The 17731-nt window shown below is 61.1% G+C and overlaps 1 protein-coding gene across 1 annotated transcript in view; it reads right to left on the reverse strand.

The window, feature by feature from the left end:
• WIZ (WIZ zinc finger) overlaps positions 1-16394 on the reverse strand; it is a gene marked incomplete at both ends in the record, with an annotated part of 57956 nt that extends 41562 nt beyond the window's left edge. The window contains 2 exon segments of the mRNA XM_082334061.1: positions 9520-9974; positions 16042-16394. Of these exon segments, the coding sequence (XP_082190187.1) occupies positions 9520-9974; positions 16042-16394 (808 nt within the window).
• Between the last annotated feature and the right edge of the window lie 1337 nt (positions 16395-17731).

Consider the following 17731-nt stretch of genomic DNA (forward strand, 5'->3'; position numbering starts at 1 on the left):
CTCCAGCCCCTCACACACGCTCCCTAACAAAGAATTTAAGACTTGGTTAAGGGAGAGTTTAAGGGTTGGGCCTGTAAACCACACGAACATCTACCAGAAGACTTTAAGGACCAATTTCTAGGGGTTTTTTGGTGTCTCCCTGGACACGGGGCTGTACAACCGCCAGCTGGGGCAGCTCAAACCGAGACAGACGCGCAGACTCAACCAAGAGTTGAGCAACAGCAGAAATTGCTCTTCAGAAACCGCTGTTTAAGAGACCGACGCTCCCTTTGGGCAAGCCCCGAACGCCGCTTTTCTTCTCCATCTCTTTGCTCGTAGCTGTCGGCAGCCAACGTGAAACAAGCCCGACACCAGCGACCTGCTCAGGGCCAGGAGGACACCACCAAGAGCAAAGCAAGAGATGTTCCTTCAGCTGCGGTGAAATGATGTTAAACCGTTATTTTATGCAATTTCCCGAAGCGAGTTCTCCATCTCAAGCACGTGCAGGTTCCTTTACCTTCCCCGGAGGACAGCAATGAACCGCAGCCACCAAATGCCACCGCTTTAGCACATCTCACGTCCCCACGGGGTTGATTTGTGCTCCATTGGAGGTTCCTATCGCAGGCTCCCAGTGACCGGCGTTAAAAAAAAACCCACCACGCATCCTAAAATCATCTCCCTTTCTCCAGCTGCTCCCAGTATGGCTCTGGGTGCGGATGCTTTTCAATATTTTAACTTGAAACTGCAAGCGGACCACGCGCATCCACTCAACATCATCCAGATCAACGCAACAAGTCATTTTATTTATCGCCGGACCGGCCACGCTCAACGGTACCCCCGAGATCTCCGGAGGGCGGCCGTGCTGTAGCGACACGTGGCTCAAAAATGGCAATTATTGGTTGGTTTTTTATTTTTTTTAGTGGTGGATCCGTTTGGATCAGCTCTGCAGTCCTGGAGGAGCTTTGCCAAGCCCTAATGGGCAGATTCGTGTTGCAATGGGGAGCGCAGCCGTGCGCTGGCTCCATCCAAAACCCGACACCCCAAACTGGGGCCGTCCCCAAGCTCCGTCCCAAACCCAACGTCCCAAACTGGGGCCGTCCCCAAGCTCTGTCCCAAACCCAACGTCCCGATTCGGGGCCGTCCCCAAGCTCCGTCCCAAACCCGACGCCCCGATTCGGGGCCGTCCCCAAGCTCTGTCCCAAACCCGACGCCCCGATTCGGGGCCGTCCCCAAGCTCTGTCCCAAACCCGACGCCCCGATTCGGGGCCGTCCCCAAGCTCTGTCCCAAACCCGACGCCCCGATTCGGGGCCGTCCCCAAGCTCTGTCCCAAACCCGACGCCCCGATTCGGGGCCCTGCAAAGCACCCAGCAAACATTTGCTATTTGCAGCGATATTTGATGCCTGCCACCCAATTTTAGCAGCACGCGCAGCCCTTTGCAACAACCTGCACCCGTGAACTACCCGGCACGTCTCCGTCTCCAAATCCTTCTTGCACAAACCGGGAAAAACCATGCCGTACAGCTTAAATCCAGCTTTTCCAGCGCCCAACATCCAAAGGGCTCGATCCAGCACGAAGAGAAACCCGAGCCCAGCACCCAGCCACGTGCTGCAGATCCCGTTCAGGCATCCCCAGACCACAACATCCATCCGCTGCCGGGATTTATTGATTTCTACCGTACCACCGGTGCTTTTCCAGCCGCTTCCTCCTTATCTCCATCCGCTCCGCGGCCGTTTGATTATTTAAGCGCCGCGCAGACTTTGCTCTTCCCAGCACAGAAAAAAAAACCACCTTTGCCCTCTTCCCTGCTCCCTCTTCCCCGCTCCCATTCTCTCCGAAAGGAGACTCGGGACTTTCGGAGGAGGGAAGCGGGTTTGGAGAGTCGGTCAGCCTTCATCCACCACCTCCCATGCTCCCGCAGCGAGGATGAGCACGTTTTGGGGGTGAAAGCCACCCCTTGGAGAGGTTCCAGGGTGGGTGGGGAGCTGGATAACGTGGCAACGTGGATCAGGAGCCAGCCCGACCCACGGTGATTTGTCACCAGTGCCACCAAGCCCAAAAAAGACCCAAATTTGGGCGATTTCATCCCCGTCATTCCCTCGTCCCGCAAAATCCCTGCAGCAGCTCGCGCTCAGCCCGGAGAGCGGCTCCCATTTAGCAGGACGCCCCTAGAAAAGCCCCTGCCGCGTCAAACGAGCTTTGCTTTAACGATGACAGAGGTGGCAACGTCTCGGGGGCCAGGACTGAGGACATCTACGAGGATACGCTCCGTGAGCGCGCAAAAAGAGACGCCGCAGGGCTCCCGCCGTCCCCAATCCCACTGGATTTCTCCCCATTTTGCATGGGCAGCCAAGCGCACAGCTCCGGATCCCTCCCTCCGCGGCAGCGGGATTTTGCCGGGGGTACGAGGGGAAACTGAGTCACGGATGGAGCCCTGCAGCTTGAGATTATCCCTTTTTAAGGTAATTTAAGCCAGATTACCCCTTTTTAAGGTAATTTAAGTCAGCCTCTGGGCAGCAGCACCCCAAAACCAGGCTCTTCTCGGCATTGCGGAGTGGGATGCAGCCGAATGGGTGAGCATCGTTATTCCCCAGCAGCAATTAAAACCCAAATTAATGCCGACGCAAGGATGGGTTGTTCCCAAATCCCTCCAGGCTGTAGACACGGATGGGGATAACTTCCCAAAACAAGCCACGGGGTGTGACGGTCACTGGCACCGCGTATTTCTGCCATTTAATTCTTTTCCAAGAACGTATTCGGAAAGAAAAAATTACCTACGACCTACGGGACCAGCGAGCACTGAGGGGTCGGGACAAGCCAGCACCTTTCCCCGGGGTCGTTCCCTGCGTGGGCAGCGGGCGCTGAGCCCACCTCCGCCCCGGGAACGCCGTGTCCTACCCCTCGATTTCCCAACGGCACCGGGGGGTGACGGGAACGGAGGCAAACACGGCTCCGAGCATCCTTCCCCAGGCTCTTACCCACGACTCCGGGCTCAAGTGGGCTCTTGGGTTTCATTCCAGCAGGGGGAAAAAAAAAAAAAAAATAAATTAAAAAAAAATATATTTAAAATAATCAGATCGTGCACGTGGATGCTGGAGAGGGGAGGGGATCTCCGAGCGTCGGGATCAGCCTTTCCCGGGAGCGATCTCAACTTCAAGAGCTCCTTAGCGGTGCTCGAAGGGATGAATCAAAAGAAGCTCGTGGCCCGCGACAGCGGTTCTTGCAAGTCAAGACCGGAGGGGGAAGGGGAGAAGGATGGAGAGGGGACACAGAAGAAGGGATTAAAAAGAAAGGAGAAGGGGGGGAAATAAAATAGGTGGAGAAACAAAAGGGACACGGAGGTGGGACAAAGGCTGAGCCTCAGCCCCTGCCACATGCAGTCCATCTTGGGTATTGTCCTCGCTGTCAGACCTGTATAAATTAAAACCCCGGCGCCGCGAGCGCCTCCCCTACCTCCTTTCCGCGGCATCGTCTCTTCTTGAATGGAGCAGGAAAAAAAAAAAAAGAGTCTGTAAAAACTTCTCTGGCTCCAGCTTCCCAAGCTGCAAAAGCTTGAGCATCCTTTGGGGAGCTCAAAGGGGTGATTCCCCCCCCAGGTGGGAGGATTTGGGGGGGGGTTGATCCTGCTTAGAAACCCCCAGCCAAGAGGAGGACGCGGTGCGGGGCGCTGTACGGTGCCGAACAAGCCCGCGGGCTCTGGTTCTCCGCCAGCTCTTTTCTATCGCCTCCCAAAAAAAGACACGGTGGATTTATTTAGTCACCCAGATCCTAAAAAAAAAATATAATCTTCCTTCTTTTCCCCCCCAACAGAGCTAGAAACGGCCCCAAACTAAACCGAGAGTGGCTTCCCCCCCCCGATCGCAATCAAAATAACCATAAAAAGCTCTAAATTGGGAATAAACGATGCTGCGGCCGGGTTGCACCGCCTGCGGCACGGGAAAGCCCTGGGGTGCCCATCGCGGGCGGGCAGCGGGTTGTTAAAAGCAATTTGGGATGAAAACGCTTCGTTTTAGCTAAAGCCCACGAGCTGTTTGTACCCAAACCGGGTGCTTTCCCAGTTGTCCCAGTTTGACACGTGGTTTGAACCTCACAGCGTGCATCGGTTTGGGTTTTCCAGTCCAATATACGATGGATAAAATCCCATCCTGCAGAACCGGGGTTGACACCGGGGATATTAAAACATCGAGACCAAATCCAACCCCATCTCCGACGCGAGCGGGAGCGGAAGAGGAGCCCGACGCTGACCCCCAGTAGCTCCGGCAGATCCTGTGCCGGCGATTCAACGTATTATAAGGCATAAAAGAGAAGATTTGGCTAAATCAAGATGTATCCGGCAGCTCCAGTGCCGGGAACGGCAGATTTTGGGTCAATAATCTCACGTCAGGACCGCGGACGCTGTTTCCTCTCTTCTACCGTTCTCGTATTACGTCACCGCGTGTTTTGCCTTGATTAATTTGGTTAATTAATACGGCAGCTCCTGGACGGAGGTCGCTGGGGGGGACGTGAGGCCGTGGCACCGACTTGCTACGGGGCTTTGGGGCTCTGCCATCCACAGAGCGCGGTGAGCCTGCGTTGGGGACCGCGTGGCACCGCACGATGCCACGGGGACCGGTGGTGACACCCCCCAGTGTCACAGCATCCCCAGAGCATTCTGCTGTCCCCTGCCTCGGGGACCTCGGTGACACCGCACACTGCCACAGCGTCCCCAGACCGGGATGTCCCTGCACTGGGGACCTTGGTGACACCACACACTGCTGCATCGGGGACCTTGGTGACACCACGCACTGCCACAGCATCCCCAGACCGGGATGTCCCTGCACTGGGGACCTTGGTGACACCACACACTGCTGCATCGGGGACCTTGGTGACACCACGCACTGCCACAGCATCCCCAGACCGGGATGTCCCTGCACTGGGGACCTTGTGGCACCCCACACTGCTGCATCAGGGACCCTGGTGACACCACGCACTGCCACAGCATCCCCAGACCGGGATGTCCCTGTGTTAGGGACCTTGGTGACACCACACACCGCTGTATTGGGGACCTTGGTGACACCACACACTGCCACAGCATCCCCAGACCGGGATGTCCCTGCACTGGGGACCTTGTGGCACCCCACACTGCTGCATCAGGGACCTTGGTGGCACCACACACTGCCACAGTGTCCCCAAAGCAGGATGTCCCTGTGTTAGGGACCTTGGTGACACCCCACACTGCCACAGCATCCCCAGACCGGGATGTCCCTGTGTTAGGGACCTTGGTGACACCACACACCGCTGTATTGGGGACCTTGGTGACACCACACACTGCCACAGCGTCCCCAAAGCAGGATGTCCCTGCCCTGGGGACCTTCGGACACCCCACACTGCTGCATCAGGGACCTTGGTGGCACCACGCACTGCCACAGCATCCCCAAAGCAGGATGTCCCCATACTGGGGACCCTGTGACACCCCACACTACCACAGCATCCCCAGAGCAGGACGTCCCCAAATTGGGGACCTTGGGACACCCCACACTGCCACAGCAATCCCAAAGTGGGATGTCCCCATATTGGGGACCTTGGGACACCCCACGCTGCCACAGCAATCCCAAAGCGGGACGTCCCCACGCCGGGGACCTCGTGGCACCGTCCCCAAGCGCGGGGAGGAGCCGGGTGCCGTCCCTCCCACCCCTGCAGCTGAAATCACAACCCCAAGCCACCCGTCCCCAACCTCCCAGCCAGCAAATCCTCCTCCAAAAGCTCCCCACGCACCGGGGAGGGAACCCCTCGCCTCCGGTGACACCTCCGACCTCGTGCTCCATCGCCAGCGGGGACGCGCAGCCGGGTGACGGGGAGAACCGAGGGGACCCTCCCCTCCGCGGGCAGCCCCGAAGCCAACGCGATGCCGGGAGCGGTGCAAAGGAGGAACGAAGCGAGCGAAAGCTCGACGCGGTGATGGGCTGCGACCGACCACGGTTGCAATCACCCCGCCGATCCCCACGCCGATACTGGGAGAAACCCCCCCGCCGGGTGCGGGTTGATAACGGTGCCGGCGATTTGGGAAACGAGGAGGGAACCACAGCTTGGAGATAAAGGCTCGGCGATTCGGCTCCCGCCTCGCCGGCTCCCACAGGGACGCAGCACCCCCGGGGGGGACGGGGATGAGCCCCAAAATAGGAAGGGGGTGGAGGTTGGAGCATCTCCAGCCCCGTTGCTGCCGTCCGCAACAATGAATTACTCGAACCGCTTCTAAAAGAGCCCCTGTGCGGCACAGCACCCTGAAAAAAATCCCAGTGAGCGGCCCGAAACATCCCCCCAAAGAGCAAAGAGGGGAGACGGGGCCACCAAAAAGCCACGAGCAGGGTCCCCGTGGGATGTGGCACCCAGCCCCCATCACGCACGGTGCCTCCAGCCCAAAACAGGGCGATGGTTTGGGTACCACGGATGGGAAATCCCCGGCAGTGGCTCCTTCCTCCTCGCCGGCTCAAAGCTCAGTCGGGCAGAACGGAGCAGCTGCCCGAGCCGCCACGGCGCTCCTTCCTCCGCTAACGAGCCCGCGCACCGCGCAGCCAGGCCGCCGCTCGCTTGCCGCGATCGCCGGCACCGGGGCGAGCGGCGACAGGGGGTTTCTTCCTCCACCTCTTCTCCTGCACCTGGGTTGTACCGTGCCGGGTGGGCTTCCCCTCCGCCGGCGGCACCGGCTCGGCGCTCTCCGGCACGCAGGCAGCACCACTCGGCGCCAGCGGCACCCCAAAAACGACCCTCAGCGGGGGGAACATCTCTCCCGGCCATCGCTTGCTGACCTCCCGGCTCCCTGCCTCCGAAAACCTACCAGCAGCTGCCAAACCACCTCCGGCTCGTGGTCGGCGGCGCTCGGCACATGCCAGGATAATTTTGCCGTGATGAGGCTGTTGGAGGAATCAGAAGAGCCCCAAAACCTTGAGGCTGGCAGCACCACGAGCATTTGTGCGGGGTCTTCCCACCCCACAAGACCCTCAGACCGGCGTGCCAGTCTGAGCCTCCGTTTTGGGGCATTTTGGGCCATTTCACCTTGGTTTTTGCAGCTGGGAAGCAGCCATGGGGGCCTGCATGTCCTACCCATGAGCTGGGTCCACCCAAAGCACCCCAGGACCCCAACTGAGCCCCACCACCCATCCAGAGCCAGGCTGGGCACCCAGATGGGGACGTTCTCCATCTCCCAACACAGCCCTCGCTATTTTTTGGACACCAACTCCCTCTTTCTTTAAACACCGTCTTTAAACACCCATGTCCATCCCCTGGAGCTAATTTTCCATCCGTTGACCACGGTGAAGGAACCGAGAGCTGAAAAAGCTTCCCAGATGCAACGTGGTCCTTCCCCACCCACCTCGTGGTGGGTAAATAACAGCGGGACCCACCAAACAGGTCGCCTGCGCCAGGAGATAAGGTTTTAAGTCAACCGGTATTTGCGGAGACGGATCAACTCATCACGGGGAAGCGGTGTTGAAGAAGAATCGCAGCCGGCGACTCCACCACTGTTGCTGCTTCCAGCTGGGGAAAACATCACCCACCAGCCAGGGGACAATTAACGAGGCAAATCACTGGCCGGTGGTGGGATCCGTGGCCACCACCCACCTCGTTTTCCAGTGAGGACACGGGGATGGGGAAGGACAGGAGCGTTGCAAACACATGGGGGGGTTCAGGTAGGACTCGGGGTGGTGGAGGCACCTGGCCGGCATTGAAGCGATGGAGAAGTTGAGGCAGGAGAGGGTTAATCCTCCAAAGCAGACAGGGGACAGACGCTGGACAACTGGGGATCTACAGACAACTTGCAGCAGCCGCGTACCATAGATAAGGAATTGGCCGGACAGCTGCGTCCAAAGAGTCAACATCTCAACGTCCAAGTGGAAACCAGTAACGAGTGGTGACTCTAAAGAGTCCGTACTGGGATCAAGACTATTTAATATCTCCATCAGCAACATGGATATTGGGATTGAGCGCACCCTCAGCAAGTTTGTGGGTGACACCAAACTGAGTTGATACCTTGAGGGAAGGGATGTCATCCAGAAGGACCTCGACAGGCCGACGTGACTTCTTGAGGAGCCAAGAAGTGGGCCAACGTGAACCTCATGAAATTCAACAAGGCCAAATGCAAGGTCCCGCACCTGGGTTGGGGCAATCCCCAGTATCACAAACTGGGGAATTGAGAGCAGCCCCATGGAGAAGGACCTGTTAGAGTGGGTCTAGAGGAGGCCACGAAGATGATCCAAGAGCTGGAAGAAAGGCTGAGAGAGTTGGGGTTGTCCAGCCTGGAGAAGTGAAGGCTCTGGGGAGACCTTCTTGTGGCCTTTCCATATATAAGAGGGAAAGATGGAGAAAGACTTTTGACCAAGACCTGTAGGACAAGGGGCAACAGTTTTAAACTGGAAGAGGGTAGATTTAGACTGGACATAAGGAAGAAATGTTTTGTGATGAGGGTGGTGAGACACTGGACCAGGTTGCTCGGAGAAGTTGTGGATGCCCCATCGTTGGAAGCGTTCAAGGTCAGGTTGGATGGGGTTTTGAGCAACCTCGTCTGGTGGAAGATGTCCCTGCCCACAGCAAGGGGTGGGACTGGATGATCTTTGAAGGTCCCTTCCAACCCAATCCATCCTATGAAACCCTCCAATGCTCCAAGAGCCCTTGGAGGAGAGTTTTACCCAGAGCCGAGCCAGGGATGGACCCAACGGGGTCTCCCATGGGTGACGAAGATCCCCCACCCCATAGCAGGACATCCCCTGCAAGAGCACCCGGCGCGCGCAGGGGGTTTCACAACGCCAAGGACATCCCAGTATAGCTCCACGCCGGCACTGGGGGCCAACCGGTCCCTGCCAAAGCTCCTCATCGCCCATCACCGGCTTCCCCGGCACCGCGCGGTGAGGCAGAGGACGATGCCTTCGCCCTGCAAGCGCGCAGCCGCCCTCGGCAGAGCTGGAGGAGCGTTTCCGTTTTGAGAAGAGGGGAATTCGGCGAGGTGCAGGTGGCATGGTTTCGCTCCGCTCGGCGCAACCGCGGCTTTGCCAGCAATACCGAAAACACGCAGGTCGCCACCGCCGCGGCACAGCCCCCATCTGCTCCTTCCCGACGCGGCACCGGTCCCACACCGACACGCGGTGGAGCACGACCACCTTGCACGGGGATGGGCGTGTCCCCATTTGGGGACGCCTTTGGTTTGGGGTCCCAACGCCATGCCGGGGGGGATGAGGGGTCTCCAAAAGGCCACCAGCTTGCCCCACCGTCGGCTTTTGCGCCTGTCTGTGGTGCTGAAGCCGGGCAGCGGCGCAGCGATGCCGGCCCGGCATTCACACCCTCGTTTCTCCATCAAATCCACGTACTTCTCGCTACCGCGGTTCCCGTTTCACCACGAGATGCTGAGAATTGGGGAACATCTCCAACGCCAAGAGACCAAATGCCCACCGCAAACCGCGACCATCAGGCAAACCAACCGAATCAACCCGACCATCACCGGGCGCACACGAAGCACCGGGAGATGTTCCCATCCTTCAAGAAGCCACCCCAACAACGTCAACCGGGGACTTACCGGCCACGTCGTGCGCTTCCAGGGCGACGTCAGGCTCCTGACGGGAGAGCGACGAGAAGAAGTCGGGGTCCTCTTGCAACGGGCGCAGCTCGGCGCCGGAGGGTCCCTTCCCCTCCCTGCTCATCGTCACCAGATCATCCGCGGCGTAGAAAGCGTCTTCCTCGAGCTCCGTCTCCGTTTCCACCGACGTCCCAGATAAAGCCGGGTTCTCCAGGGGTTTTTTTGCATCTTGAAGGAAAGCGGCTCTTCGTTCTTCGCCTTGGGGGCACTCAAGGGCAGGAAAAGTCTCTTTGTTTGGCTCCGGTGTCATTAACAGGGCTCTGCCTCCATCTCCTTGGCGCTCTGAGAAATTAGGGACAGTTTTCTCCATCCCTCGCCGATTGTGCTGTGTCACTCGGAAAAAAACACCGCGCCGGCACTCAGGAGGGTTGGCGGCCAGGGACTGCCGGCAAAATCTACAAGAAATAAGAGATAAAAGAGAAGAAAATGAGAAAAGAGGCTGGATTTTGCTGAGGTGAAGGAGAAATGGTTGAGGCTCTGCCCGTGCCGGGAAACCCAACGGTCTCGGTGCCTCGCCGTGGTCACCAAAGCTCTCGGTGTCCCGGAGCCGGGCAAGACATCGGGTCCCATCGCTCTCCCCTTGCAAAAATTGGTGCTGCCGGTAGCCGATAACGGTGCCAGGTCCCTGCCGGAGTCGAAGGACTCCAAAAAGTGCCGCTTCTCCCCAATCCAAAGCTTTTTCCCCCGCACCGCACCGCGATTTACCGGGGGAAGAGCATCCCCTCCATCCCCTGCCACGCACTCCTCAAAAATCCCAGTCGCCCTCAAATTGATTATTTATCCCCCCCCCCCCCCCCCCCCCCCAAAAAATTCAATCCCACCACGCGGCGCTGGGAAAGCCACCAGTTTGCCCCGCTGGGAACTCTGCTCTGCCACCGGCTGCCCCAAAATCGGGGTGGCTGCCCCCAAAACCAGGGCGCGGGGGGTGGGATTTGGGGATGCTGTGCCGCATCCTTCCCCCCACCCCGTATGGATTCAGGTGTGACAAAGTGGTATCCTCACGTTGGGGGACCCTTGAAGGGTTTGGGGACCCCTCAAAGGGCTTGGGGACCCTTGGTGGGCAACCAGGTACCGGCCAGGCAAGCGCGGAACCCCCTCAAAAATAAACCATCACCACCCGACGCTGCCGCAGCTACAGGTTAAAGAGGGAAAATCAAAATCATTAGGAGAAATAAAGGAGAGCGCTCAGGATCCTGATCTCTGCGGGGCTGATGTGGGGTCAAATCCTGACCCGGGCGGGCGGAGAAGGGAAAAATAGGAGGAAAAAGGCGCTAAAAAGCCGAGCTTATCAGCTCCGCCGGAGGATAAAGGCACAGGAGGAGAGCGGAGGAGCTAAATTTACCCGGGCGAGGAAGGAGAAGGCAGAGAAGTGACTATAAATACCTTCAAGGTAAAGAATGCAAATGAAGAGGGAATTATTCGAGCTGGCGCAAGACGTTTCCCCGCCCCGGGGCCGAGGGAGGAGAGCGATGGAGCAAACCCCAACGCCTGGCGGCCACCCCGAAACGGCACCCCGAAAATCTCTCCCGCCCCGAAGCGGTCGGTGCCCGTCGCTTCCCCAGGGAACGATGCCCGGAGCCAAGGTGGGTTAGTTTGCCGATAAGAAGGGAAAATAGAAATTCAATTAAATAAATTAAAAATAAGTCGGCTCCACGCGCCGGCGTCTTTATTCCGTGAGGATCGGTTGCTCCGGCTGGCTTCGGTTTGTACGGATATTCCTCCGGCGTCGCCCCGAAATGGCAGCCGATGCCCGCGCCGTGCCGGCGGGACGCTCTCGCCCCGAAGAGCGCTGCCGCATCCACGCTTCCCCCAAGTCTGCGGAGGGTTTTTGGGGAGCAAACCCCAAATTTGTGGATGTTTAGGGATTTACCGCGGTGTCGGCTCGGTGCCGGTGGGCTGGGATGAGGGATGCTCCGCCGGGATGAAGCCACCCGCTCTCCCCACACCGGTTTAACGGGGGGAAGCAGCGAACCGTGGCATCGTCTTTAACCACCGTCCGGCTTAAATCCGGTGGGACACGCACGGCATTCCCTTTTTACCGCCTCTCCCATTGTGCCACGGCGGCTCCTCCATCGTGCCAGCAAGGAGCGTCGGAGAAGCCTCTGCATCGCGCGGTGCCGGCAGGATGGGAGCCCGGCAGCCGGCGCGGTGCTGGCGTTTCTCCTGGTGTTTCCCGGCGTGCCGTCACGCGGCGAGGAGTCGCCCCAAAACGCGTCGCCCCGCTGCAAGGAAATAAAAAGGCACGGCAACGTGCCGGGCGCGTGGTGGCAATGTGTCGGCAAAGCTGGAAAGGGACGGGCAGGGGACGGGCAGGGGACGGGCAGGGGACGGGCAGCAGCACCTGGGATCCAGGGGGGGAAAAGCCATCGCGGCGTTTGGCTTTTTAATTGCAGCCGCATCTCAGCCCGGCCGGAGACTTCGGCACATTCCCGAACCGGGGAGGGGGGGGGGATCCATCCAGGCGAGAATGGGTGGAAAAAGCCACAAAATGGGTTTATTTTTAAAAGCTGGGGGGTTGGGGGGATGCGGGTTTGATCCGAGCCAACTCCAGGACGGAATCCGGCATCCCTCAGGGACCACCGGCTCCTTTCCCCAGCGATAAATCGCAGCATCCCTTCGGCACCGCGTTCGCCAGCTCGCTCCAAATCTTTGCTCACCAAAACGCGTCCCACTGCCGCCGTGCCGAAACCCCCGCGCCGGCAATGACGCCAAATCCCCCACCCGCACCCCGGCATCGGCATCACCCACCAGCACCTCAACCCACCAAAACCCCGAACCCAACCGAACACGAGCCGGCGCAGACAAGGGGGGGGACATGGGCACCGCATCCCCCACCTTCCTCACCAAAAAACCAGATTTTTGGAAGTTTTCCCTTTTATTCTTCCCAAAACACGGATCCATCCGTCTGCCGCGCCGGCGGCGCTCCCTAAAAACCCACCATCCTCCCCAAAAACCCGCTTGGGCGTTTTCAAGCTCACCAGAGGGGAAAAAAAAAGATGTGTTTTTTTTTTTTTCCCCCGGCTCGCTCCGCGCCGGCACCCTAAAAGACTCAAGCGCTCACCGTAAAGTTTAAAAAGCTCCTTCCCAAGCTCCGCTCGCTTCCCCGCTCGCTTCCCAAGCTCTGCTCGCTTCAAGGGTGGGAGCCGGACTGCGGAAACCCTTCCCCCAGCCCATCGCCCCAGAGCCATGCAAAGGCGGAGCAGAATTGGGACAATTTAAATGCTAAACCGGTTAAGTGGGGACAATCGCTGCCTTCCCTGGAAGTCAAGAGGAAGGGGCCTTTCCCCAGGCCAAACGGCTCCCGCTGGAGCCTCCGCAGTGGGTTACCCTGCGCGCTTGCCGCTCGCTTGGGTCGGGAAGGCTTTGGCTGCGTGGGTTTTTTCCCCCCTCGTGGGTTTTTGGGTTGTTTTTTTTTTTTTTTTTTTTTTCCTTGCTGGGAAAGCAGAGCCACGACGCAAGAGAACGGTGCCGGTTTTTCCCCCTTCGTACTGAATCGTGACCAAGCGCGCGGGGTCCGGCGCGCTCACGGCACGCTTGAGCCAGGCTGCGTGTTTTTTCCCCCCATATATATATTTTTTTTTTCCTTCCTTGGAAAAAACCGTGGCAGAGCAGAGCCACGGCACAGAACGGCACTGGTTTTTCCCCTCTCCATACCAGGTCACAGCCAAGCACGCGGGGTCCGGCACGCTCACGGCACGCTCATGGCACACTTAAGTCAGGCAGGCTACGGCCGCGTGTTTTTTCCTCCCTGGGAGAAACCTGCGGCAGAGCAGACCCACGGTGCAGAACAGCACCGGTTTTTCCCTGCTCCGTGCCGGGTCACAGCCAAGCGCGTGCGGTCCGGCACGCTCACGGCACGCTTGACCCGGGCAGGCTACAGCCGCGTGTTTTTTCCCTCGCGTGGTTTTTTCCTCCCTGGGAGAAACCCGCGGCAGAGCAGAGACACAGCGCAGAACGGCACTGTTTTTTCCCCCCTCTCCACGCCGAGCTGCAGCCAAGCGCGCGGGGTCCGGCACGCTCACGGTGCGCTTGAGCCAGACAGGCTACAGCCGTGTGGTTTTTTTTTCCGCCGCATGCTCTTTTTTCCTCCCTGGGAGAAACGTGCGGCAAAGCGGAGCCGTGGCACAGGAGGACGGCGCCAGTTTTTCCCCCCTCCGTGGTGGTTCACGGCCAAGCGCGCAGGGTCCGGCGTGCTTGAGTCGCGCAAGCTCCAGCCGCTCACGTTTCCCCGTGTTTTGTTTGGTTTTTTTTTTTCCTCCTGGGGCAGAGCGGATCCACAACGCAGGAGGACGGCACTGTTTTTTTCCAGGTGCCAGGTCATGGCCAAATGCGCAAGGTCCCGCACGCTCCCGGTGCGCTTAAGCTGGGCAGGCTCCAGCTGCGTGTTTTTTTTCCCCCACGTGTTTTTTTTGGTTTTTTTCCCTTCCCGGCAGAGCAGAGTCGCAACGCAGGAGGATGGCGCTGGTTTTTCCTTCTTCGTGCCAGCTCGCAGCCAAGCTCGCGGGGTCCGGCGCGCTCCAGGCACGCTTCAACCGAGCGGGCTGCGGCTGCGTGCTTTTTCCCCCGCGCGTGGTTTTTATTCCTCAACGTCGCAGAGCGCAGTCGTGACGCAGGACGGCACCGGTTTCTCCCCTCTCCGTGCCAGGTCGCAGCCAAGCGCGCAAGGTCCCGCGCGCTCCCAGCATGCTTGAGCCAGGCAGGCTCCGGCCGCGTGTTTTCTTTCCCCCCCCACGTGTTTTTTTTCTTTTTGCCTTGCTGGCAGAGCAGAGCCGTGATGTAGGAGGACGGCACCGACTTCTCCTCCTCCACGCCAGGTCACGGCCACGCTCGCGGGGTCCGGTGCGCTCCCAGCGCGCTTGAACTGGGCAGGCTCCGGCTGCATGTTTTTTCCTCCCCATGTGGTTTCTTCTTCCTCATGTGGCAGAGCGGAGCCGCGACACGAGAGGACGGCGCCGGTTTCCCTCGCTCCATCCCGGGCCATAACCAAGCGCGCAGGGTCCGGCGCGCTCGCGGCAACGCCGCTTACGTGCCAAACACAGCGCACCCACAAAGGGGAGCGAGCGCTCCGGATTTCGGGAGGAATTTGGGGTGGATCTGGAAAGCTCCCAGGATTCGAGCCGGGATCGTGGACAGTTTCTTTCCACGGGGAAACCTCAAGCGATCGGCAACGTTCCTCCCCGGCGTTAACAAGCTCGTTTGGCAGGAAAGTGGCTTTTTTTCCCCCATCCCGGTGCCGGAACGAGCAAAGGATGCGTCCCCCAGGGAGCTCTTCCATTTCTGCTCCGACGGCTGCGGCTACAAGCCGGCAAATCCCATGCCGAGGGGTTTTGTTGGGATGCGGGGCTTTGCCGGTGCTGGGATCCTCAGGGAATGCGGCTGCGGGGTTGTTGGTGCTGCCGGAGGGGGATTTCACGGCGTCGAGCGGAGACGATCCCTGCACCAACTCCTCTAAACGATGCGCCGGGGAGGGAAATCCGGCGTCCAGCTGTGCCAGGATGAGCCGAAAGCTGCTCCGAGCCGTGCCGGGATGAGCCGAAAGCTGCTCCGAGCGACGGCGGCACCGCTCTCGCCTTCGTGCCGTGCGGCGGTGGCACCGGCTGGGCTCCGACCCGCTCCCCACCATCGAGCTGCTTGGGAAGAGGAAACATTCCCGGCACCGCGCCAAAACCCGCCACCGAACCCACCGGCGCTGCCAACCCCCGGCACGGGGTGAAACACCGCGGCACCGTCGCCTTCACAGCCCCCCGCCGGCCCCAACACCACTCCGGCCGGCAGAGGAGGGAGATGAAAAGCCGACGGCGGAGATTACGAGGTCGCCCATCGCCGGATGCTCGTTTAACCCCGGTTAACGAGCTCGGCAGCGCTTGGCCTCCTTCCACCGGGCACCGGTGATCGCGGTAGAGGTGAACCAGCCGAGGGGAAAGCGTTAGCGCGGGTCCGGAGCCAGCGCGGGTCCGGATCCATCCCGTCTCCGCTTTCCCAGCCGGTGGATGCCGAATCCAACGCCGCTCTGTACCGGGCGTCCCGGTGTTGCTGCCTGACACCTGCCTGTACTTCCCCCGCTGCCTGTCCCGGTTACCGGGTCCCCTCCTCAGCCCAACCCCCCCCCCCTCCCCGTACCCCCCCGGGCTCCTGGGTCCTCCCAGCCCCCCCTCCCCTCCGTGCCCCCCCCAGACGCCTGGGTCCCCCCCCCCATCCCCGGGTTCCCGCCACACCGGACTCCCGGGGCCCTTCCCGGTTACCTCAGGCCCCGGGACCCCCCTCTCACCGGACGCCTGGGTGCCCCCAGCCCCGGTTTCAGCACCCGGGACGGAGCCGGTGTGGCGGGAAGGGGGGGGGGGGGGGGGGGGAGATCAGCGTTGCCTCCCCCCGCCCCAACCGTGGGACCCCCGGTAGCGGCTCCCGGCTTTGTCTCCCGCCGGGCCAGGGCTCTCCCCGTTCCCCCCCCCCGGGGCCACTCACCCCGCCGGTCCCCCGGGGCCGGGCCCGCCGGGCTCCTGCTCCTCCTCAACGGCGTCGCTGCTGCAACCGCCGCCCCCGCCGCCTCCGGCCCGGTTCCGACCTCCACAGCAGCCGCCTCGCCGGGGACATGGTCCCTTTAAATCCCCCCCCGGGGACCCGGCCGGTCCCGCCGCCGCCGCCGCCGCCGCCGCCGCCGCCTCCTGCGCCGCTCCGACCGCTCCCCCGCCCCCCTCCCGGTGGCGGGGCCTGACTACGTCACGCCGAGCGCGACCAAGCCGCCGCCGACATCTTGGGGGCGGCGTACGGGGTCCCAGCGCCTCCTCCGCCGCCTCCGCCGCCGCCGCCGCCGCCATCTTGGCCCGGCCCCGGCCCCGCCCCGTCCGCCCGCCCCGCCGGAGCGGCCGCTGCGCGACGCCGCCGCCGCCCTCCGCCCTCGCCGAGCCGCCCGGCGCGCTGCTGATGACGTAGGCAGCGCGGCGCCGCCGCCATCTTGGGAGTGGCGCGGTGAGTGGCGGCGCGGCGACCTTCCAGGAGGGTGGGGGGGAGGTGGGGGCGGCGCGGGGTGCGACGTCATCGGCGAGCGACGGCGGCGCCGGGCGGCCATCTTGAGAGGGGCGGAGGGGGAAGGTCGGGCTGGGCTGGGCTGGGAAGGGGCGGCCCGGGGGGGGACCCCGAAGGGTCCCCGTGGCCCTGGTGTCCCCAAAGTGTCCCCATGGCCCTGTCCCAGGCGTCCCCATGGCCCTGTTGTCCCCAAAGTGTCCCCGTGGCCCTGTCCTGAGGTGTCCCCATGGCCCTGTTGTCCCCAAAGTGTCCCCATGGCCCTGTCCCAGGGGTCCCCATGGCCCTGTTGTCCCCAAAGTGTCCCCATGGCCCTGTCCTGAGGTGTCCCCATGGCCCTGTTGTCCCCAAAGTGTCCCCATGGCCCTGTCCCAGGGGTCCCCATGGCCCTGTTGTCCCCAAAGTGTCCCCGTGGCCCTGTCCCAGGGGTCCCCATGGCCCTGTTGTCCCCAAAGTGTCCCTGTGGCCCTGTCCTGAGGTGTCCCCATGGCCATGATATCCCCAGAGTGTCCCCATGGCCCTGTCCCAGGGGTCCCCATGGCCCTGTTGTCCCCAAAGTGTCCCCGTGGCCCTGTCCCAGGGGTCCCCATGGCCCTGTTGTCCCCAAAGTGTCCCCGTGGCCCTGTCCTGAGGTGTCCCCATGGCCATGATATCCCCAGAGTGTCCCCATGGCCCTGTCCCAAAGGGTCCCCATGGCCCTGTTGTCCCCAAAGTGTCCCCATAGCCCTTTCCCCAAGGGTCCCATGGCCCTGTTGTCCCCAAAATGTCCCCATGGCCCTGTCCCCATGGGTCCCTGTTCCCCTATCATCCCCAAAGTGTCCCCACGGCCCTGTCCCAAGGGGTCCCTAAGGCCCTGTTGTCCCCAAAGGGTCCCCACAGCCCTGTCCCAAAGGGTCTCCATGGCCATGACATCGCCAAAGTGTCCCCATGGCCCTGTCCCCAGGAGTCCCCATGGCCCTGTTGTCCCCAAATTGTCCCCATGGCCCTGTCCCCAAGGGTCCCTGTTCCCCTATCATCCCCAAAGTGTCCCCATGGCCCTGTCCCCAAGGGTCCCCATGGCCATGATGTCCCCAGAGTGTCCCCCTGGCCCTGTCCCAAGGGGTCCCTAAGGCCCTGTTGTCCCCAAAGGGTC

This window comes from Platalea leucorodia (genome assembly GCF_965183815.1).
Source record: "Platalea leucorodia genome assembly, chromosome: 29".
In the NCBI taxonomy this organism is placed as follows: Eukaryota; Metazoa; Chordata; class Aves; order Pelecaniformes; family Threskiornithidae; genus Platalea; species Platalea leucorodia.